This window comes from Amphiura filiformis, chromosome 19, assembly GCF_039555335.1.
Source record: "Amphiura filiformis chromosome 19, Afil_fr2py, whole genome shotgun sequence".
NCBI lineage: Eukaryota > Metazoa > Echinodermata > Ophiuroidea > Amphilepidida > Amphiuridae > Amphiura > Amphiura filiformis.
The window spans coordinates 45,308,914-45,333,665 of NC_092646.1; the positions used below are offsets into that span (position 1 = coordinate 45,308,914).

Below are 24,752 nucleotides of genomic sequence, written 5' to 3' on the forward strand. Positions count from 1 at the left end.
TTAATCTGCAAGAAATGTTTTGTACATAAACATTATGTAGCCTGAGGTTTCCAGTGATATTAAAATCTCAACTTTTTTCAGGAAAAGTGGGATGATGCTGTGGATCACGAAATGCCCTAAAGAGTGAAATGTTAAACAACTAAAAAATTGTAATACTGCCAGTTGAGAAGAAGAGCCTTGATGTTACTCTTCAACAGACTCGAGTACATCTACATCATACTGCAACAAGCACTCAAAATAACAGGACCATTATCAGAAAGGGTGTAATTTACATTCTACACAGGTTGGGTATTCACACCAGTTGATAAGTTGCAGCCTCAGACTCTCAAAGTTTAGGGACACAATTTGACCTTAAAGTATCATAGGTCTAAAATGTGGCCCTATTCCCTGTTTTGCATTTATCTGGTTTTCTGTTTTTCAACCTATTCACAGAGATAGCCTCGTTTTAAACAGGAACACAGGGGCGGATTTAGAGGGGGCGCACCCGGCGCGCGCCCCCTCTAATTTTTGCAGAGCTGCGCCTGACCTTGTGTTTTTGCAGAGCGGGCGCCTGCAGCGCGGTGGCTCAGAGCCCCCTCTATTGAAATTCCCTGGATCCACCCCTGGAACATGTTGTAGTTTCAGATTTTATGCACTTTTTTCAGTAAGTATATTCTAGGTCTTAATCAGACCCTCATAATATGACATAAATGCAGTCTAGAGTGCCTGGGGTACAAACCATGCACAAACCATAGCACAAACCCTCTGATCACCACAGGTCCTGAGACTGCCCTTTCCCTCTGATCACAAAATATTTAGTGACTGCTGTCACTGGCATACATGTATCTAGTACAACTCAGAGAGGGCAGGTCATACTTTAACATGTGTTTTTTAAGATAACAACTTTATTTGAGGACTCGTCAAGGCTGAGAAGCTGAGGCTAGTATACCCTAGTGGCCAGGCCAGGATTCTCACCAGTCACCACCTACCGCTTCTCCTTTTGCAATAGTTCCATATCCGACCCTGAAATGGGTAAAAGGCCAACATTTATTTCTACCACTTGGTATATAATATTAATATTCTATACTAGAACCAGTAGTTTAGGAATAAGGGGTTGGTGGTTTGGTTTTGACTACCCACTACTTTGTGATGAAGATTGGGCAGGTCCAACACTCTCGGTATTGGATGCCAGCCCAACTGATGCATGTTAATCAAAATTATTTCATGATGAAAATGTATACCTGATTAGTGGGAGAGCATGTTTCAAAAAAACTGTTCAGTCCACCAGCAAGATTTGATAACTGATACTTCAAATTCAAGTTGATCACTAAAATTGGGTGGTGGACTAAAAGTTTTTGGAAAAGTTGTGTACAATTCGCCGTCGCAGTGTAATGTCAAAATCGATTGGTTGTTGCCTGGTCAACTGGTTCATGCTATCTGTGTTCAAAACAACAAACAAAATGATCACAACACAAAGTCCTAACAGGAGTGCAAACCAATCGTGAACCAATAACTGAGGTATGACATATTCACTACAACCGCGAATTACAGTGTTACAAATAAAGTGATTATACTCACAAATGTGACACGATCAAGGGAAATGAGTCGGATGTCGCTAATATTGATTTTGAGATATTGGTAAAGAAAGTGTTAGAATTCTTTTGTTTTATATTGTTTTCAGCGATTGATAAATTGATGTAACTTATTAGCAAAGAAAAGCCGTATCAACATGGGGTTTTCAGTTTTTGAAAGTTCTAAATGTCCTCTTTAGAAACAAATGTAAAACTCATTTTCGACCAGGGTCGACATGCGACTCATTCCCCTTGATCATGTCACAAATGTACACCTCAAATACACAGAGCAATAGATGAGGTGACATTTGTTTACATTTTGTATGCCCTCTGGTGGTGTGAGATGGACAAATGTAAACCAAAGGACTGTATAGTTTACATATGGAGAAGTGGTTTTTTTTTGCATAAACTTTGGTTTTAATTAAAGCAAATAATACCAAAATTGTTATCAAACTTGATTACAAGTGCCACAAGCTACATAATATATCACAAAGTTAAAACAACAAAGGTTTTGCAAGTTGGGTTTTGAAAAGATTTTTTGTGCTCTGCCAGATACTGTGTATTATTTTGCCCTGTCGGAATCAACAGAGGGCGGTCTGAATGTAAACATGTAACATCACTTCATCTATAGTATAGCCATAATTGGGTCCCACTCAATGTCATTTTGCTATGAATGTATTGACGGAAGTGTTGTAAAATGTGACGGTAGTACAATACTTATCTTGGTGACAACCCAAACCAAAGTCAATTCAATTACAACTGTTTACAATATTAAACTCAGCTTAGGATTAAGTTGGTTACATGAATATGAATGTTATTGGACACATGGAAAATGTCACCATATATTTATGTAAGATGAGAACTTTTCTAATGGATTAAGGCAAAACAAAATTAATTCTTTGTCTCACATCGCCAGCGCGTGTTGGCAAAATCATTGTAAAATTGCTGCGTTGAATGTCCAATTTATTTTTTTATTTTTTTAATATATTTTTCTTAAATGGCTGCGTTGCGAGTCTAAAAACCATGATGTATTAAATCATCTCACTCCAGCTCTTTTCCTCACCATGCAACGAGACACTAGTGAGACAAAGAGTTTAAAAAAACCTCATTCCACATTAAATTTTTGAAGTCAGAACTCAGAAGTGACGTGAGACAAAGAATCAATTTTGTTTGGCCTAATGATCATTCACATGCAAAATAGGTCAAATTCAGTTGCGAGTACATGTCCTATTTACACCATTTATGTTAACCCAATATCCATAATGTTAAAGTTATCACATGAGAGAAATGGTTAAACTACCCACAACATGTACATGATACATTACCAATGGCCATGCAAATTGAGCACATTTAAAAAAAATTTAATTGATTCAAAATACATTGAAATTTATATTAAGATCCATATATGTGTCATTGACAGCAATCATTATGCAATAAAACTGCTGTCACATGCTGATGAAAGTTCTATCAAACTGCTGTTCATAAACAGTTCTTTTCCAAAATATAAAAGTTGCATTTCTAAAATTATGTGCATTCTGCTTGACCAGGTCAAGTAATTTTTAGTAAATGGAAATTTGTGTATAAAATGAGCTTCTTAATCATAGCATGTAAAATGTAAACAAATATTCGTAGAGTACTGTCTTTCTCTTACACTTTGTAAAATTGCAACAACTTTAAACAAACATTGTAAGAATTCTGATTATACTCAAATACAAGTAATACAAGCTTACAAGTAATAATATATACCACTTAAGCAAAAGCAATTTTAAATGTTGCATGATCAAGAGGAATGAGTCTTAAATGTTGAAAATTTAAATTCTAAGTTTCTTGCTTCTAAAATGTTATTTTGATTCAATTTTTCATTACCAAAGTTGTAAGCAATTGTACTTTGCTCCAAACAAGAACAAACATAAGAATTTGAGCACCTTTTGAGCCACATTTGATAGACTGTCACATCCAAGTTTATCCAAAAGCAATGTCCCTTTGGATAAACTTGGTAGTTCGGCAAGTATTCTGGAATTGAGAGTAAAGCTGTTCTTTCCTTTATACACAATGATTTCCCATGGCTCATATTATTTACCTCCAATGGGCTATTCCTGTTGAAATCCATACACCCCCTATGGGAGTCAAGATCTTAATCAAAGGGAGTGTGAATTTTAAATGGGGTTACCTGAATAGGCAACTCCATTTGTGGCAGATTAAGGGGGTGTATGGGTTTCAACTGGAATAACCCAATAATCCCAAGCTATTCTATAATGATCAATGTATCAAAAGCTTACTGAGGATCGATGACTTTTCTTGTTTCATCCTCAGCTGGAATGTTGAGCACTGAAAGAGAAAGACAGAGGGAAGGGAAAAAAGAGGTCAAATATACATCAGCTTGATTGGTTCAATTACCATAATTAAATCACAATAATGAGCCAAGTGTACAAATCACAAAGCGTGGGGAGCATATACACAGCGAGTTACGCATTCCACTTTCTGTGATATGTATTTATATTTAAGCTATATGGATATGTGCAAAATCTCCCTAATGTAAACAAAGTTTTAAAATATGGGAACAAAGGTGGTATTTCTAATCATGTTATTTTGTGGTGATTTAAAAAATCTAAAATATTGTGCTTGGCTGCACCTCACTCATTATTTTCAGCAGGGTTCGGTTTTTGCCGGCAAAAACCTGTTTTTGCCAGCAAAGTGGCAAAAACCTGGCAAAAACTGTTTTTGCCAGTTTTTGCCTGGTTTAAACTGGCAAAAATGGCAAAAACTGGCAAAAACTCACATATAGTCACTCAAATATTAAAAAGTGACACAGAAAGCTCATAAACAGTAACCCACAACTTTTAACGAATCATTCAACATATTTTTTGTCTCATCAAGTCCTTAAAATGAAAATGTTTTGAATTTGATACATGCCACATTTTGATTCAGATTCAGATTCAACTTTATTTAGCCACGGTGGGCCCACTTCAACCCTAGGTTGTTCTTCCTTGGGGCCGTGATTAAATGCACTTGAGCAATGAAAACTCATGCCTTTAATTTCTTAATATTGTTTATAATTACAAAATCTGGCCTTGTTAAACTCTGAAACTTATTTTTGTAACTTAATAATTTGTTTTGAGATAAAAAAACTGAACTATAAATCACTTTTTTAGTTTTTGCCATTTTTGCCGGCAAAAAGTGGCAAAAATTGTTTTTGCCAAGTGGTTAGAACCGCGGTTAAAACCACGGTTTTTTCCACCTGCGGCAAAAACCTGCGAACCCTGATTTTCAGTTTGTCCAATTATTCATTAGTTGTAGTACCACGGTGGAGGTATTTCCCCAAAAACTTGGGATGTCACCCATATGTTACCCCCAAACCCATCAGAAAAAAGTAGGCAAATTGGCTGGTTTTTGCATTGTCTGAGTTTTTTCATGTTCTGTTTTCATTCTTACATTGACGCCTACTATTAAAGGAGGATTTCGTGATCCTAGCATCCTCTTTTTATGACATTTTTCAGTAGATATCCACGAAAAAAGCTTATTTCCAAAATTTCAGTTGATTCCGATTTTGCGTTTCCGAGTTATGCATGATTATGTGTATTACACTGCTCCATAGACAATGTGTTGTAATTTCGTTCTGGTGCACCAGAACTAAATTCAAATTTGGCGATATTTTTGCTAAACGAATTAATCTGCAAGAAATATTTGGTACATAAACATTATGTAGCCAGAGGTATCCAGTGGTGTAAAAATCTCTTTTTTTGGGAAAAGTGGGGGGATGAGGCTGTGGATCACGAAATGCCCCTTTAAAACAATAATGTACCCAAATTTGGAGTTTCTTTTCTGTATTTCTACAGCGGTTTGGTATGAGAAGCAAAAACATTAACAATGCCCCATATAGGAATAGTAAATACATCAAAGTGAGACAATGATCCACTCCCTGAAAAACATGCGCAAGCACCTCGCCAAATTTCCGGAATTCTGGGGGTGCAAGGAGGCTTGTCCGGGGAATAGGCTGCAGGGTATCACCCCCTCCAAAAAAAGGGTTTTTTGCTCTTTTTATGACAAATTATCATCATCCAATTCGAAATGTAAAAAAAAATCAAAAATCAAAAAACAATTTTCTTTTTTACATTTCCAGAATTTTTTTTTTTTTTGCCACATTTCGAATTCTGGGAATTTCAGGAAGACTTACATCCCTGATACTTCTGTTTGCGGTTACCACAATTCACTACATTGTTTGTTCACATCATCTAAAGGAAACATATCTTGGGCGTTGAATTTTACTGGGTTAATGAGAAATATATGGGACCATCCGCAACAAACCAAGTGTAAAGTTGCACATTTAAGAATCATAGATTTTGAATTAGTTAAAATCACCTTAAAACAAGCTTAAAATGATATATCACACAGCATAATTGCTTGAAAAATATCTGCTCAAAATTCAAAATTTGGTCTGAAAATTCCTTTGTTTTCTATTGATTTCTATTTGGTTTATTGGTCCATATCTTTAAATCTGTACTGGCAACTTTACACTGGGTTCGTCGTGGATGGTCATATATGAGCTTTCTTCTGATACCCAAATCTCAGTTTTGATCAAGAAAAATGGGGGACAAGGCTGTCGACTGGGTCACACCCCTTAAATATCATACCTTTTTCTTTGAGGCCTTGGCCAAAGTTGCGATATACCAGGATAAATACAGCAAAGACTGATCCCCTCAAGATGAGTCCAAAGAAGCTGCATACAACAATGGTTGCTGAAATCATCCCCAGCCAATCAAGGCCCAGCTGCAATCAAAATGGAAAAAAAAAAACACCTTAACTATAACTCACTTGGGGCTGCTACATATGTCTCTTTTTACACAATAGCTAGGAAAAATACAAGACTCATCTCAAGTGGAGGTCATTTCAAAGTATCCCCAAGTCACATGGTTTAAGAATGATCTCTGTATTTGTAAACAATGCTACTTAGGAATGATTTGAAATGACCTCCACTTCCGATGAGTCTGGTAATTATTCCTAGTTATTAAACATAATGTAGCAGCCGACAAGTGCATCCTTTTGATATGGATGTACACATATTTCAACATGGTTGTTATCAACTTTTGAAAAAATACCAAATGAAAATTTCATAGACTTATCCTTCACTTTTAAGCTATTCAAAAATTGCCCAATTGGGCTACTAAATCACAGGTTTGGCAACCCTGTACTCACATCCACCAATTTGTAGACAATGTATGCAGGTTGCATCCAACTTGTACACAAAAACATCCAAGACAATGTTTTATTTTCATATCGCATCTGGAAAGAAACAAAATACAACAAAACACATGCTGATAATTCATAGAGTAAACTTAATTACTACAGAGGAAAATAGAGCTGAACTGGATTTAAAGCCATAATGTATGATTTGATCCACAGCAATTTGATTTTCTACTTTTTGCAAGATTGTAATGTACAATGGTGTATTAAAATACCATGTGAAAGACTAAGCCTGAAGTGCTTTAATTACAGTAAATTTTAAATTTCATTACAAACCTGAGATCATGGTTCTACATGTATTCACTGTGTTCACCGATAAAGTGATGGCTGAAATAATGTGTGAATCATTGATGTCTAAATTATCTATAGCTAATCCTCTTTAGTTAGAATTTATGTATTATTTATATTGGGCATAACAAGGGGTGGTACTCAGTACAAATGATCATGGGAACATGCCGCATTTTCGGCCTTTTGGAAAATCAATTACCCCTTTTCAGTCAAGGCCAATTTTGGTATATGGATGGGTCCTTTTTTCAAAATGTTCTCAATTTTTTCAGAAAATAGCCTAATTTTGCCTCAATCTAGCCAAAACTTTGGAAAATTTGGTATACAGTATTGATGGGTCTAAATTTCTTGAAAAATTGGTTCACTTTCAAATTCTCAGTGGCACACTCCTACTAAAACCAAACTTGAGTACCCCCAAGATTTATATATCCCAGCTACATTCAGCTCTGCTCAATAACAGTTTGTTATTTGCGCTCGAATGCAATAATATTACTATTGAATACTAATACTATTGAATAGCAATGAATAGCAATTTCATTTGTTTGGCTCAAATTAAAAAGGGGACATAATATGATCAGTGACAAATATTTTGTGGAAAACAAATAAGAATTTATTCTTTATGGAAATAGCACATTAATTGCTTTAAGCCAGGGATTGCTACATGTATATGTGACATGATCAAGGGGAATGAGTCGCATGTCGACCCTGGTCGAAAATGAGTTTTACACATATTTCTAAAGAGGACATTTAGGGCTTTTAGAAACTGAAAACCCCATGTTGATACAAATTTCTTTTGTGAAGTTACGTCAATTTATCAATCGCTGAAAACAATATAAAACAAAAGAATGTTAACACTTTCTTTGCCAATATCTCAAAATCAATATTAGCGACATCCGACTCATTTCCCTTGATCGTGTCACATATTACAAAATCATTTCCCCACTGTTTATCAGAAGCAAAGTTCCTTACTTTCTGTTGTTTTATCTTTCTCTGTTTTAAATTGTATTCAATCAAACAGCTAGAGCCTGAGGATGGTTGTGGCACCAAAATGTGTATTGGATACAGAGGAAAAGACCTACAGTAAGCCAAAAAATTAAGGTACCAGTTATGTTCACCACCTGTATATCCTGAACAAAGACAGATAATTGGAACCAGCAGCTAATGGCTGCATCTTTTAGCTTGAATTTAAGACCTCATTCGTTCAAATTGTTCAAGAAATAAAGACACGGCGATCCCAAAACCCAAGGAAGATACCAATTTAAAAGTTGCAGTTTGCTGTGTTTGTACACAAAGTGTTCGTGAACAAGAGAACCAGCGCTGGGCTTCCATTGATTACCACGTTAAAACTAGCATTGTGCTTTTATTTATTAGAACACAAAAGTGCAACTTTTGATTTTGTTTCTTCATTATGTTTTTATATCACCGTTTCTTTAATTCTCAACCAATTTCAATAAATAAGGTAAATCAGAGCTAAAGATTACAGGTATTGACTGCTTGTTTTAAATTTGACATATTTGTTTTTATTTAGGATATTCAGGGGTGAACATAACTGGTACCTTAATTCTTTGGCTTACTGTATATCAGCCTTTCCAAGTAAAAACACAGTATCTGCCTTCATAATTACTAGCTGATAATGCCCTAGTGAGCATACTAATTCAAAATATTTGCCTCTCAGATAAGAATCAAAAAGGCAGTATCTGATATGCTGTTTACTTGCAAATACAGCATTATGACTAAGCAGATTAATTCAAAACACCTACCTCCCAGAGTAAAAGACAGCACATGTTTTGTAATTTGTTCACAGATACTTAGTTTTTATTTGGGAAGACCAATGAGATTAGACATGGAGGGCGGGTTAGTGCAGTGGTCTTCTCACTCGCTTCTCACCACTGTGGCCCGGGTTCAATTCCCCGCGGTGCCACACGTGAGTTTGGTTGCCGATCCATGCTCATCCTCGCAGGTTTTTCTCCGGGTGCTCCGGTTTTCCTCCTGCTTCTAAAATCGGACCTCTTCCCATATTCCTGTCCCGTCATATCTGGAGGCATCCCTTGTATTTAGTAGCCTCTGAGCACTATTGGTTTAGCCTGGCTTCGGCCGAATGTTATAAATAAATAAACATAAACAGTACAGACTCAGAATCGCGCCATGTGTGATGCTGAGTTTTTCATGTAGACCAAAATAGTGAACATCCAGCATTTGTCGTCAACAAAGCGCAAAAGCAAGCAATAATCAATGTCTTTAAGCTGGGACGTTACAAAGGTGTGTGGTGGTGCGCATAGCACTTAGCACCCGTTAAAGACACTAAGCACTTCTCGCACAACGCAAACAGGCACACACTTCAAATTGAAGTATACCAGGTGCATGGCAAAATAACCCGGAGGTATAATGTACACTATTTGCCCTCCACCAGCAACACACAAATGTATGGCGGAGTTGGTACTCTTTTGGGTCTAATCTCTTTGAGGGAAGGCAGATATACAAATAATGGTATACTCACTGCTAGATACCCAAGACAAATCCAGATTATACCATATGATATGCCAATACCTAGAACCAGCTTCTCCTCTAGGTCAATGGTAGCTAACCCATCATTCATGATCAAAAACACAAGACTCATCTGTCAAATAAAAACATATAGTATATAGGATTCAAAACAAATAAGCCCTCTTCCTTAGAACCATTAGTATAATTCAAAACATTTTACTATTTCTCTTAGCATAAAGACGATAAAGTGTGAAAAGAACAACACAGTTGCCACACACATGATTTGGTAGCCCATTAGGCAACTCTGAACTGTCATCCTGCAACTGGAAAATGGCCACTACAATTTTGTGACTTTTGAGCAATTTTACAGTTTTAGTGGAAAAAACCCCAATAATTTAGCCCCTACTTACATGTAGTGAATTTAGTTGCTATAAAACAACAAATCATGAAGTTGTTGAAGATAAATTTTGGACCCAATTCACAGAAAGTGATACAATTTTAAACCAATTTTGTTTCAAAATGCCCTCTAAAATTGATTTCTCACAAGCCTGATTTCTGTTCAACAAATTTTGGACACAATTCGCACTGCAAATGATACAATTTTAGACCAATTTGGTCACAAAATGCACTCTAATATTGACTTCTGTTCAACAGTCGTGCCAGCGAAATAGGATGAATATTTTTGGCAACCCTGACAAATAATGATAAATTACATATCAAATGAAAAGTTACATTTTTGCTGCAATTTTATGCAAAATGTATTGACCCCCCGCCTTTAAATGCACTTTGCCCCCTCATCCCCTGAATAACAATTTCTGATGGCGCTACTGCTTACCGTTAATTGGAGGTCAAACTTTAGTAGGCTCTCACACAGGAACACTTTAGTACATAACTCTTGTAAGGCCACATTTGCACCAACAGTGCGGAATATCAGGTTTTTTGAGTCATGGTACTGCTTGGCAATAAACAAACCCAGAACAATATCAACAGGTCCAAATACAGAAATGAGCACCAGGCGTGTCTGTCATGGAATTCAAAAGATAAATTAATGAAAACAATTACATTTCACTGTAGTAAATATGATCTACTTATTTCTTATGAAAAAGACTTTTTAACACAAGTCTCACATACATAAATGACAACCAGTGAAAAAAATCACCAACCATCCAGGATTTGAACCTGGGACCTTGAGATCACTGGAACGATGCTCTACCAACTGAGCTAATGAGTCAGATGGAGAAGAGCAGTGATGTTATTATCTATAGACCATCAGTTCAATTCATGTTACTATTTATTTTTATATTTCTTACGGCTAACTTTAGAAGATGGGTGGCCATGACGAGAAGGGAGGGGGGCACTGGCCCCACTACTGCTTTTATACAGTTGTGCCACAAGCATGCCAACAAACCATATACCATGTGTGGTCAGGGGATATTGTTTCACTGGCTATCATTCATGTTGTGTGGCCAGAAGTTAAATCCCATCATTATAAAGTTACCAATACATTTACTTTTCTCTAGATGAGTACTTACCAGTTTAATAATATTCTCATTTCCACTGCCTGGATTCTGTATGTAATTAATGACACAATAAAGAAGCAACACAAACACACCGATGACAAAGGCAAGTACTTCAAAAGCTCTTTCTCCAAACACTCCATTCAAAATATAAAAAGTTACAAATACTGTAGAGAAAAAGATAACACACACAAGTATTAGTAACTCAACCCCTCAATCATGGGGGGGTACTTGGGATTCTGGCAAGGGGGTACCCATGCTCGATCTGAAAAAAAGTGAGAATACCACTAGTCTCAAGACTCCCACTCGGGGTATCAAATCCCCAAAATGACTCTTTCTAGGGATATCATATTCCAAAAGTTTTTCTAGGGATATCAAATAAATTCACCTTTTCTTGTCTCCAAATGGTATCAAATTTCCTGATCCTATGTGCATTTATTTTATTTTTTGGAATTTTTGATAAAAAAATAAAACAAAATGTAACTTTTTGACTTTCAAAAGTCATTTCTGCTACAATAGGTCTGTAGGGGGGTCTTTCACCAAAACTCACAGTGAAAACTAGTCCTGTTAGTTAACTTGGTCCTCTTCTTCTCTGACCCCTTAAGGTTCAGTAGTGGCATTGTCATCCACCACTAATGGTGTAAACTACAAACAATTTGCCTTGATTCCCCTTTCTACCAGATCACATCCCTGGCGGAACCGGGGGGCCAGGGGGGGCCTGGGTGAACATAAATAATCAAATCTCAATTCTAGACCCTTAACAGGCTTAAAGAAAGTGTAAAAATGATGCACGAAATGGCTTCAATTGGACCTTAATTTTGCAAAATTTTCCAACTTGTCCACGAATGGCTTTAATAGCTTCGACAATTCAGGGCTTTTTCAAACTCAAATTTTGTGAGTATCACTAGTACAGTGGGATTAAAATCATCCACGCACGCCCAAACCCTGGTACAATGGGATTAAAATCATCAGTACATGCCCAAACTGTCCTTGAGAGAGTTCCTCAGCTACATCCTTAGAGCCCAAAATGAGCCCACATATTGTGAAGTTTCTTATTTGTGGAACAGATATCAATAGAGTGCACTGTAACTCGGCATGCCGAGTTACAGTTACTGGAACTAGCTAGGGGTACTTGGGATTCTGGCCGGGTACCCATGCTCGATCTGAAACAAGAGCACCAATGGCGCTGTGGCTCTACGCTTTTTTTGTGGGAAAGCAATTGTTCTTGGAGTCGAATGCGCAACAGGTTGGTAGGTCGGTCAATTTTTTAAACCTTCAGTTTGAAAAAATTCCCCACAAATATTCAATACGGTCCTTGAAACTCGATGCGGTGGTCAATCTTCCTCCTCCGCATTATTATTTTTTGCCGCATTACTATTAGTTGCAAAATCTGAAAATAATTCATTATTGTGCAAATTACTACTGAACCAGCAAGAATAATTTGTTCTGCAAAATTTTAAAATCCCCTTTTTTAGTATTTTTTAGCTTTCAACAACTATAGAAAGCCTTGGCAACTATTAGAATTCATCTAAATTGACCTCAGACGACCCGAAATGACCTCCCAAAAATTTTGCTCTAAATGGTGACCTCAGATGACCCCGAAATGACCTTCTAAAATTTGACTTCAAATGTTGACTGTACCCACCAAGTTTCATGCCCATACGACAGTTTTAGTAATTTGACCTCAGGTGACCCCTGGCTGACTCAAATGAGCTTCCAAAATTTGGTTCTAAATGTTGACTGTACCCACCAAGTTTCATGCCCATACGACAGTTTTTGCTAATTTGACTTCAGATGACCCCTGGATGACCGTGACCCACTATCCAATACAAACTTGTTCTGTGCGACCCTACAAAATTAGGCTCCAAATGTTGGCCGTGCCCACCAATGCCCATACAACATTTTTAGCAATTTTACCTCAGATGACCCCTGGGTGACACCGGTTGACCCTGAAATGACCTTCCAAAAATTTGACTCCAAATGTTGACTGTACCCACCAAGTTTCATGCCCATATGACAGTTTTTGCTAATTTGACCTCAGATGACCCTGGATGACCTCAGGTGACCTTGACCCACTAACCAATACAAACTTGTTCTGCCTGGGGTCAAGATGCACCCACCAAGCCAAGTTCGAGGAACATGCGACCCCACAAAATTTGGCTCCAAATGTTGACTGTATCCAGTTTCATGTTCATACAACAGTTTTTTAGTAATATGACCTCAGATGACCCCTGGGTGACCCCAAAATGACCTTCCCAAAATGTTGATTCCAAATGTTGACTGTACCCACCAAGTTTCATGTCCATACGACAGGTTTTAGTAATTTGACCTCAGGTGACCCCGGATGACCTCAAAATGACCTTCCCAAAATTTGACTCCAAATGTTGACTGTACCCACCTAGTTTCATGCCCATACGACAATTTTTAGTATCTTCCCAAAATTTGACTTTAAATGTTGACTGTACCCACCAAGTTTCATGCCCATACGAGTTTTTAGTAATTTGACCTCAGATGACCCCTGGGTGACCCCGGATGACCTTCCGAAATTTGACTCCAAATGTTGACTGTACCCACGGTTTCATGCCCCTACAACAGTTTTTGCAAATTTGACCTCAGATGACCCCTGGATGACCTCAGGTGACCTTGACCCACTAACCAATACAAACTTATGCTGGGGTCAAGATGCACCTAGTACCAGGGATCTATCTGATGATTTTGTTTTTGGGTGGATCACCACGCCGCATAGGCATTTTACACATAAAATACACATAACCCACACACAACGCAATTGAATAACAGACCGGTACTGCACAGTGCCGCTGGTTACCAGTTGTTCTCATTTATGTAATCAGCAATTGGAGCCTACAAAATGTGCTGCATTTATAGTGTACGGTACTATTATGTGATATCGGGAATTGACACAAATTTTACGGTAACAAAATCAGTCATACCCAGAAAGGATAAAATTCGAATTGAGAAAATATTGTATGTGTGACTTGTTGTAAGTACTAAAGATGCATCCACCCACCAAGTTTGAGGAACATGCTTCCCCTACTATGCTAGTGCTCTGACGATAACACTCCGATCGCCATGCAATCTAAGTTTTGTAGGCCAGTGGGACAACGGAATCACTACGTAACGAGCTACTACTACACTAGTCTCTGAGAGAAGAGGCAGACACAGACAAACAAACAGATTCTAGTGAATTAAATAGTGATGATCAGTTGTAGCAGCTACAAATTTCGAACGTTTGTCAGGGGTCAAACCCCTCCATTTATATTTCCCCACACTTTTTAGACAGACACCCTTTTTATCAAAAATTGAACCCCCACCCTTATGCAGTGTTTGTGACCAAAGCTTACAGCATTACTTTATCAAATTCGGAAGACTGAACATCGGCGCTATCGCCGTTTTATACAGTCACTTCCGGGTCCATTTTATCACTATCTGCGCCATCAATCCATTTCAGAATCCAAATTGATGCAGAATTTATCCTCATCTATCAAACACTCATGATTTTCTTATTCATCTGAAACATTTGCGACATAATATTGGCAAAACTGCAATCATCTTTCGAAAAGATACGACTTTACATTGTTTACAGCATTACTTTATCAAATTCGGAAGACTGAACATCGGCGTTTCATACAGTCACTTCCGGGTCCATTTTATCATTATCTGCGCCATCAATCCATTTCAGAATCCGAATTGATGCAGAATTTATCCTCATCTATCAAACACTCATGATTTTCTTATTCATCTGAAACATTTGCGACATATTAAATGTTGGCAAAACTGCATCACTGCAACTGCATCGAAAAGATACGACTTTAGATTGTTTATCATAAAGTAACACATGGGCAAATGGGCAGAAGGCTGAGATACCTGTGAGATCCTGAATACATGAATACGTCAGTCTATACTCTTTACACGGCCGCTGTGGTTCGGATCGCTCCACTTCTAGTGTGAGCGAGCGGGCCAAAGCGGCTGATGTAGAGACTGAAAATTATATTCATTCATAAAACTCACGGCGCGTCGATTCTACTACAGGTGACGTCGTATGAATTGAAAACATCAGCAAATTAATTTTTGACATTTTCTTTCCAGATTTATGAAGAAAATATGAATGTTTTCAACAGATCATCAAATTACTTTATTATATTTTTTTTTTTTTTGGTAGCGTTACCCCTACGCTTTATAATTATATATTGCTCACACGCTTTTTAGAAACCCACCCTATATTCCGCAAAATTGTAATTTTTACAGATTTTCAGAATTCCCAACCCACGCTGTAGAAAGCGTGCCAGACAAACAATGATAATGAATAGCCAGATGTGACCTTCGCTGTCGAGACGTTGTTTTCAGGGTTGTCAAACCCGCGATTTGGTAACCCAATTAGGCGACTTTTGAAGATTTTCCCCGGGACAATTTCCTGCCCCATAGAATACAAAGGGTGAAGAAAAAAATTGGGCGACTTTTCGATTATTTGACCTGCGATTCGGGCTGAATTTTTTTGGCAACCCTGGTTATTTAGCGTTCATTTAATTAAATTACTACGCCGCTGGTCTCTAAATATTTTGAAGTGTTGTCCCATGGTAACAAAACTCTCGAGAACTCAATAAACAATCTGGACAAAGGAATCATCCAATCACGTTTCTATCCATGTGAGATCACCGCAAAATTCATGATAAAAGGTCACTTTCCCAAAGAAAAATAGTGCAATCCGTCAATTCCCCATGATCTCACAACTTAAATTACTCAGACCAAAATAATCTCTAGCGCATACAGGGAACCAAGCAAAACGATAGAAATGACTTGTTTCTCATGACGACTTTTGACTTTTCTCACTTCAAAATAAGTACTTTCCCCACCCCAAATTCACTTCTAAAGGAGTGCAATCGATTGCTAAATAACTAAGCAAACCTTGGAATGTAATTTCAAAGCCAAATATCATTAACAAAAGAAACCTTAGCATAAAAAGCAAGAACGCAAGTGGCCAAAATGTGTAGCAAAAATACAGTCCTCACTGACTACAATGACTAAGGCTCACTAGCTCCGCTAAGAGCCAAAAAGTGAGAATACCACTACGGGTATCAAATCCCCAAAATGACTCTTTCTAGGGATATCATATTACAACAGTTTTTTTCTGGGGATATCAAATAAATTCACCTTTTCTTGTCTCCAAATGGTATCAAATTTCATGATTCTATGTGCATGTATCTTATTTTTTGGAATTTGTGATAATAAAACAAAATGTAACTTTTTGACTTTCAAAAGTCATTTCTGCTACAATAGGTCTGTAGGGGGGTCTTTCACCAAAACTCACAGTGAAAACTAGTCCTGTTAGTTAACTTGGTCCTCTTCTTCTCTGAGCCTCACAGTGTAATTTACCCATTACCAACTTCAAAGTAATGCGCCATATTGCCTTAGCTCCAAAGCTGCAGCACCCATATTTATCCAACAGTCAAATATGTTGAAAAATCACTCATGAACTTTCATGTTCATTTATTTTTCAGGTTCAAATAATTGTTAAATTATTCAAATGCTTATATTTACCCCATAACGTACCCAGGTATTTGATATTAAACATTGACTTTGTTTTATATTTTACACCCTGCTACGATTGGTACACTCAGTCAGCAGTACTAGTGTTTATGCATGCAGGTCGCTATTAATAGAATCCATGCGTGCATAGCTGACCCCGTTCCCACACACACACACACAGCGGCCATGCGAAAGATGGATTTTTAATGTCACAAAAAACAAAAGATCCGCCAAATTTGCGAAGGATCCGCCTCACAAGCTTTAGCGCATTCAACGCTACGATAATACACAATGTTAATTTGAGTAAGGCATTGACATTCATGATTACAAAAATTAAATATCTGCAATTAAAAACTCGTGTTTTTGAACGATTTTGAATTTTATCAATGAAAATGCAGCGATGACGTCATTGGGTTAACGATTTTCCAACTGCTGATTGGTTGATTGCGTTACTGTCAGTGATCCGTGCATGCACGGTACGGTCCGTACGGAATGATTTTTCGTATGGGTAAAATACACTGTGCCCCTTAAGGTTCAGTAGTGGCATTGTCATCCACCACTAATGGTGTAAACTACAAACAATTTGCCTTGATTCCCCTTTCTACCAGATCACATCCCCGGCGGAACCGGGGGGCCAGGGGGGGCCTGGGTGAACATAAATAATCAAATCTCAATTCTAGACCCTTAACAGGCTTAAAGAAAGTGTAAAAATGATGCACGAAATGGCTTCAATTGGACCTTCATTTTGCAAAATTTTCCAACTTGTCCACGAATGGCTTTAATAGCTTCATTTCATCAATTCAGGGCTTTTTCAAACTCAAATTGTACACAATAATAGTACCGTACCAAAATAGTCCATCAAATGGTTTCAATTTGGCCTTTTTTACAAAAGTTTCTCACTTCTGAGGGGGGCACATCCCCCCTCAGACACCCCCACCCCCCTGACTGGCTCCCCCCACTTTCAAAATTGTTCTGCTGCCGTTGCCAGATCATATGCCAGATATGATTTGGTTTTAAAAGTTAAAAGCCACTTTAAATTGAAAACACAACATTATCTCAGTCTTAGTTTCTTAAAGGTGAACCTCATTGAAAATAAAGTTATATATCAATGGAAAGCTTATGATGTCAGGAAGCAGAAAAGAATATTTTTTATTTGCCTAACGTACCAGGATAGACATAATCTCCATGCAAAGATTGGATATTGGCACCCCCCCTAAATTACAAAACGAAATCGTTCAAATTGGGCGCTTTCGTTGATGACGTCATCTTGGGGACACACAGTTACTTCCGGGTTTGATTGTAAACACAATGCCAATGCACGAATTCAGTCATTGTCAACTTACTTTACATGAAAAATATCTTCAATAAAATAAGAATAACATGAAGGAAACATCATGATCAAATCAAGAATGAAGTTCCTGAATAAAGTGTGTGGATTTAAAAATGGGAAAAGTGCTGGCCGGGGTGATTTGGGATAGGCCAAGCCATCCACGATATCACTGATATGCATACATGTAGGGAATATTACAGTCAAAGCACGAAGAGCAAAGATTCGCCGAAGAACCGGAATGAAAACAGATTGCAAAAAATAACTGCTAGTGCTACCAGTTCAGATCGTCACACCAAGTTGAGATGAACTTATCACAATGAGAAAATGAAGGAATAGAATAAGGTACTTGTACAGGATTTTTTAATTATTTCTTAACTTTACAACCGGTCATGTATGATAGGCGAACTCGTGAGATACATACGGGATGAACTCAGTGCAGGGGGGTGACACTAAATTCACGGCTTTTATTTAGCCACGCAAACCTATGGAAATTTTGTTGGCTTGCTCTCAACAAAGTGAGGCAAGGTATCGATCGGTTATGAATAATTCACATCAACTCTTACTCAGCCCATGTGATTGAGGTCACCACATAAAGGTGTCGTAAGTTTAGCGAATCGAACCTGTTGAAGATAGTAAAAAGCGCCCCCAAGCAAGGTTAGACCGGGCGGAAGTGGGTCAACTACTATGATCCCATCAGGCCACAATGATTTGTTTCTGCAAGAAAGTCTTTTAATTTGATAATGGAATGTCTTGTTGATATAGTAATGTCGAAATTGAGACTAACTATCGATAATACAAAGGAAATATACGACAAGCATAAGATATGAAATACAGTGAGTATTTGAAGTCAAAAAATCACGTGACCTTCCAAAATGGCACCCGCGGCAATAGTTTTTGCCATGTGCTTCCTCCTGTGGAAAAGTATCCCGAAAAATATCAATCTGCACTAATACACTTATTGGTGTAGCCTGCCAGTATGAATTATTGTTGAAAAGTAGAAAAGCACCGTAATTTTGACATTTAATTGTATACCGCCACTAATAATCCAAAAATCCGATCTTTATTCATCACGTCTATTGGCTCATTTTCTTACATTGAACTATTATAGGCACTTCAACATCGATGATAACCAGCGTACACCACAAGACCCCAGAAAAAAAAATCATAGGCTCACGTCAAGCCGTCTGTACCTGTCTTCAATCATATAATAGATTGATAACAATACCGTTCTTTCAAGAGACTAATCTTACAGGTGCATGAGTGATTAGCATTTCTTTGACATCTATGGTTCAATGCATCGGTAGGTCCTACTGCATGAACGTGAGTGCGGGCGATATAGTCAAAATTGTATTCATCTATTGTTATGGTAGTTAATCCGATTTAAGTACGTCACTTCGCCAGCGTGCCTATAAACGTATTCTGTTAGGGAGTAGCCTACATTAAACAATTACAATTTCAAACTTTGTGATTGGCAATAGGCCCCAACAAAAAAAAAAAAAGTATGCATGGGTGACACCCAGGAGCGATTATAGTATTTGTTTCCTTGCTACATCATATTTTGATTGTTTCCGTTTGCCATAATTTAACACAGAAAGCAAAACTCACTGAAAAATAACATTTGCTGAAAATCAACTAAGTTTAGGGAGTGTTCAGAAATACTTTGGTGGGGGACAATATATTTTTTTGTGTTACAAATTTTTTAACCCCCTATCCCCTCTTCGTGAACCCAAACCTTTGTTGACCCCCGGTCTCACAAGTTAATGGACCTAAAACTGTTATGACCCCACCCTCATATTAAGTACAAAACTATTTTGCCCCCCCCCCAACCTGTACCATTGTACATCAAACGATAGAGGAAATACTATTATTAAATAATACTAAAACTTGTATTCATGTCAGTGTTGTGAGTCGGTAAGTTACCGCTTAATTTACATGGTAATTTACCGCCATCTTAATTTACCGTAGTAAAATAGGGTAATTTAAAAAAAATTAAAACTTCAAATAATATTGTTTTTGTTTGTCTGTTTTAGATGACAATTACAGTTTCATGCTAAAGAGTTATGCAAATACTTTAAAATGTATCGTTCGGCAATCGGCACATAGGCCTACACGTCATGGCCTACTCTGCCTGGCAAAGCTAGTCTGGTCGGAATGTGCATAATAATTATGTTTAGATTAGGAAGCCGATACAAACGGCAACTACTCTGTCCCTTGATCAAACGCGTCTATTATATTAACGCCCTCTAGCCAGGTCAGACCATCATTTTAATAACAATATGCTATTAACATATGAATTGGACACATGCAAATTACGAAGTGTCACATCCTGATTTAATAATCCTTGCTCAGTGCGTGACTGACCGAGACTCACCGAGTCCGGCGCCGAGTGTTCAGTCCGCGACTGTACTGTACTTGCAGACAAAATGACCGATTTTATATTCACATTCTGATATTTCCAACTTATTGCTACTTCATCAGCAAAATGTATTCCTGTAAATGTTCCAAATATAAGATAACGATTGATCAAATCTGCTGAAACACACGCAAGCATGACGAAGCGAGTCGCTGTGTTTGTGCATAAACCCTGGAACCACAGTGTCGGGTCCCCTCAATTTCTTGAGCAGCAATTTACGCATCATGTGCGGTAATCCATAAAACATCAATGGTTCACTTTTCAGTACCGTATACTGATTGTACTATCATTAAAGAATCGTGACACAAGTGACAATATTTTAATTTTATTCAGATTTCAGAATTCCATCAAATAATGATCTATTAAGCCCAAATTGTATTTATTTTATAATAAAATATCTGTTTCTTTCAATCGTGATTGTGTGGAAAGAATGCATGTATTACATCGAATGCGCTAAATATGAAAACCAAGTTTATATGGGCTGGATTTGATGAAATCGTCGGTTTTTTATTAATTTTGGATTACTGCAAGACGATATTTTTTTAATCAGATATTTTAAAATGAATCAAGAATAGGGAATGTCACAAACAAGTATTTAATTTTGATTTTGATTTAAACTTTTGATCAAACACAAGGAATTAATTCCTACCTCGAATTTTCAGATGGTACTCCATCTTTCATCGGCGAGTGAGTGACTGTATCACTTTCGCTGATGAAAGATGGAGTACCATCTGAAAATTCCGAGTAGGAATTAATTCCTTGTGTTTGATCAAAAGTTTAAATCAAAATCATGATTCTCCAACACAGATGAACTTTCATGAAAGTATTTAATTTGTTATTCGATCATGTTTATTCAGTCCATGACATGAGCGGTAGCAGCAAGCATTTGCGCATGGAATTGATCCCAGCGCAAATTCAAACTCAATTACCCAATTATACCCAGCTAGTTATGACTGATTTTGTCAAAAATTTACGGAAAATTTACGTGTTGACAATAATTCTATTATTTCTAATATATATAGAAGGAACCAGCAACTTGAAGATTCCTCTAATTTCAAGCTTTATTGTGAAAATTAGACTTGCCGGGCAGCTTGCAAAGTACAGGAAGCAAGTCTTGTTTACATGTTTCCGAGTAGGATCACGTGACTGCGAACCCTGAGCTTACATCACGAGCATTCCCAAGGTCATAGACGATTGATTTGGGTGCTTTTTGGGCGCCTTAAAAAGACCAAAAATTCATTCGTTTTTTAATTTTTCAGCTTTATTGGCCATCAAAAAAATCGGAAAAAATAGTTTTTAGTATCCTGACATCATAAGCTTTCCATTGATATATAACTTTATTTTCAATGAGGTTCACCTTTAAGTCTCATATAATAATCATGCCTATGTTTTTTTTCTCTATGTTAGATGAAACACCATGGAGGTTGTTTGAACCTGATTTGGTATACCGTATTTAGTCAAATAAACGCCCCGGGGCGTTACATTTTCCCAAGGGGGGCGTTTATTCAAGGTCAATTTTAGAACGATAAAAAATGCTAAAATGATGAAATATGAACTAGAAACACTGATTTCTGGCTCACTTCCGGGTTTCCAATCCAGATTTTTGCCAATTATTGACGCCATTACCGACCATGTGGGGAACTTGGTAAGCTTACTACACAAGATGGCATGGAAATATCGGCATTTTTGAAACATTTTGGTTGAAAAAAGTGGTGGGGGCGTTTATTTGAGGGGGCGACTTGCCGACTATTTGACGAAATACCGGTACGGTATAATACATGTACATCATCACAACATTCAAACTTACCTATGTTGATGAGCAAAAGAACAGCAAATGTAGCATCAGCGGTGTCTTTTTCAACATCAATAATTCTCTCCAAGGTCAACCCTAAAGCGCCTAGTGTACTGAGTAAAGCTATACCTAGGAATAACCATTCCAAGGTAGTTAGTGAAGAAAGTGGTCTTCTCTGTAAAACAAACATATAAAACATGCATTATTACCTTCTTATAACTAGAAGTTGAAAGTATGAAATTTACGCTTGTCATTTTTTTTAATTCACCATATGGTGCCATACCAGTAGATATTCTACCATTGTAAGTTAGGTTAATAAAAAAAGCTCACTAAACAGAGCAGTCTGTTTAGAAATGGCAGGGATGTGCCTCGGCCATGTTAAAAGTAGGGGCTTTCAGGTCAAATGTACAATTACAAAAATATGGGGTCATTCAGTATACAACCTAAATAAAAATGGGGTCATTCGGTACGAAACTTTAAATAAAAGGGGCCATTGGGGTAACAAACTGTAAAATGGGGGTCATTGGGTACAAGATTGCCAATTGAGTACACATTTATAAGTAGGGATGACCATCATAATTTCATGTTGCCCCTATTGCTACAAAAGATTGTTTTCTGGAAAGAACTCATCAACAGAAGTATTTTGGTGGTTAAATGGTCAAAATCGGTCAAAAACTTTTGAATTATGAATTTTCAAAGTTTCCCATTCTGACCGGTCATTGGAACGAAATAAATTGACAAAGTCTAAATATAGCAATGTGAGCAAAATTGGTATAAGCATATATTTACCTTTTTATATTTCTTTATTTTAATATATATGCAAACATGAAACAAGCATATTGTGAAAGTATCAAAGGGTTTCTTATGAAATGGCACTTTACTAGTCAATAGCATTAAGTATTTCTTCAAACCGAGGCACTGAAATCATGCTTTTAGAAAACATTTGCCAAAAATCATCCATAATGGCCAAAGTGGCACAAAATCAAAAGTCCAGGTGAACTTTTTTTCCACAACAATATATACTACACATAAGAAAAATACTAATGTACTACAAGGGATTTTCAACATAGGAATCCAAACAATCAAGTACCAACATGCACAGCTTTGTCCTGATATCACTTCTGGGGTTTTAACAAAATGTTTAACCTATATTGTGATTGGCAGCAGCATAAGGTATCTCTTTGATAGCTGATAATGCCCAGCCATTCAGCAAGTGGCTAATAACTGACCTTGATAGGCTTGAATGAATACTGTCATGTGCTACAAAACCATCACACTCCAGGGCCTGGTCACTCCATATGCTACATTGAGCACAATACTTTAACAATGGAGTGAAAGACTCATTATTGATCAGGCGCGTATTTTAAAAGTACAGCTCCTGTGCGTGTATAGCAGCAAGTCAGTGCAGATGGTATAAATATAAGAAAATGTTTAGGGTTGAAATCAGGTGAAAAATACATCAAATGAGCACGAAACTTCACATTTATGTTCAGAAAGGTGTCTTCTTAGCATGATTCGAAAGGAATATGGAAATTCCAAAGGGAAGCTGGTGATTTAATTTTGAACTCGAGATCTACTTGTTCAATATTTTAACCTTTGTACAGAGGGTATGATAGAGGTATTACTGGCAACTCTGCCAAATTTCAGCTCAGTAGGCCACGTTTTTCACCTGAAATTATTGACATGAATATTTTGTGCCATTCTTGAGCAGTGCTGAACTCAGCCACTGGCAATTGAGCGCACTGTGGTGATGGACCAATTTTGATTCGCACTTACAGGAAAATTAAATGATAGTTACAAAATATAATTGGCATTAACTTCCCCAATTTTTACAGAAAAATATTGAAAAATAAAAGAATGAGATCAATTTAGAAATGTCTGTGCAAGCAGTGCACAGTTGAGCTCCCTGCATGTCTATGGGAGTGTTCTTATCAAGTTGATGGTTCATTGGTCATCCCTATTATAAGTGCCAAAACTGTGAAAAAGAAACTTGGCCACCTTGGGAACTTGAATCAATTAACTTGGAAGCAACTGGATGATTGAATTTGAAAAATCTCATTACTTCTCGAGGAGAACACAAATACCACCTAACTTTGAGAATAAAAAGGGGGTCATTGGGTAGCAGGAAATAGAAAATGGGGGGGGGGGTGTCATTGAGTACCTGAAATTTTTTCAAAGGGGTCATTGGGTATTAGCTAGGACAATAACACAAAAAAGGGGGTCATTGGGTACCAGGCGGTTTGAAATAGGGGGTCTATCCCGAGGCACATGATGCATATATATCTGTTATGGAAGTGCCCCCCTCCCCCCGGGTTCTCCCTCTAATACATTTAACGGTATTGGAGTCAAGTCTACTTAGTAAGTTGAAAATCGGCAAAAATGTTTGTACCAAGTAATTAATCCAAACCCAAATATGAGCCAATTCCAAGTTGATTTCACTTAGAGAATAAAATATACGATACAAATATTGGCCAGCCCATTCATTATGACATGATATTGGATGCAAAAGATAAAATCCTATCTTTTATTCTCATTTTTATTCAGTAAAGTAAAATTTTTGTAAGAAAAACTGCTTTTTTCCAGAAACTTTTCCGGT

At 37.3% G+C, this 24,752-nt stretch overlaps 1 protein-coding gene across 1 annotated transcript in view; it reads right to left on the reverse strand.

Moving 5' to 3' along the window:
- Positions 1 to 559: 559 nt before the first annotated feature.
- The window catches only part of LOC140141360 (uncharacterized), a 40,364-nt gene continuing 16,171 nt past the window's right edge, over positions 560 to 24,752 (reverse strand). The window contains exons 3-10 of the mRNA XM_072163197.1: positions 22,172 to 22,331; positions 11,093 to 11,244; positions 10,396 to 10,581; positions 9,574 to 9,693; positions 6,744 to 6,830; positions 6,182 to 6,317; positions 3,830 to 3,878; positions 560 to 1,002 (exon numbers count right to left, since the gene is read on the reverse strand). Coding sequence (XP_072019298.1) covers positions 951 to 1,002; positions 3,830 to 3,878; positions 6,182 to 6,317; positions 6,744 to 6,830; positions 9,574 to 9,693; positions 10,396 to 10,581; positions 11,093 to 11,244; positions 22,172 to 22,331 — 942 coding nt within the window. The 3' untranslated portion in view covers positions 560 to 950. The remainder of the gene's footprint in view (positions 1,003 to 3,829; positions 3,879 to 6,181; positions 6,318 to 6,743; positions 6,831 to 9,573; positions 9,694 to 10,395; positions 10,582 to 11,092; positions 11,245 to 22,171; positions 22,332 to 24,752) is intronic.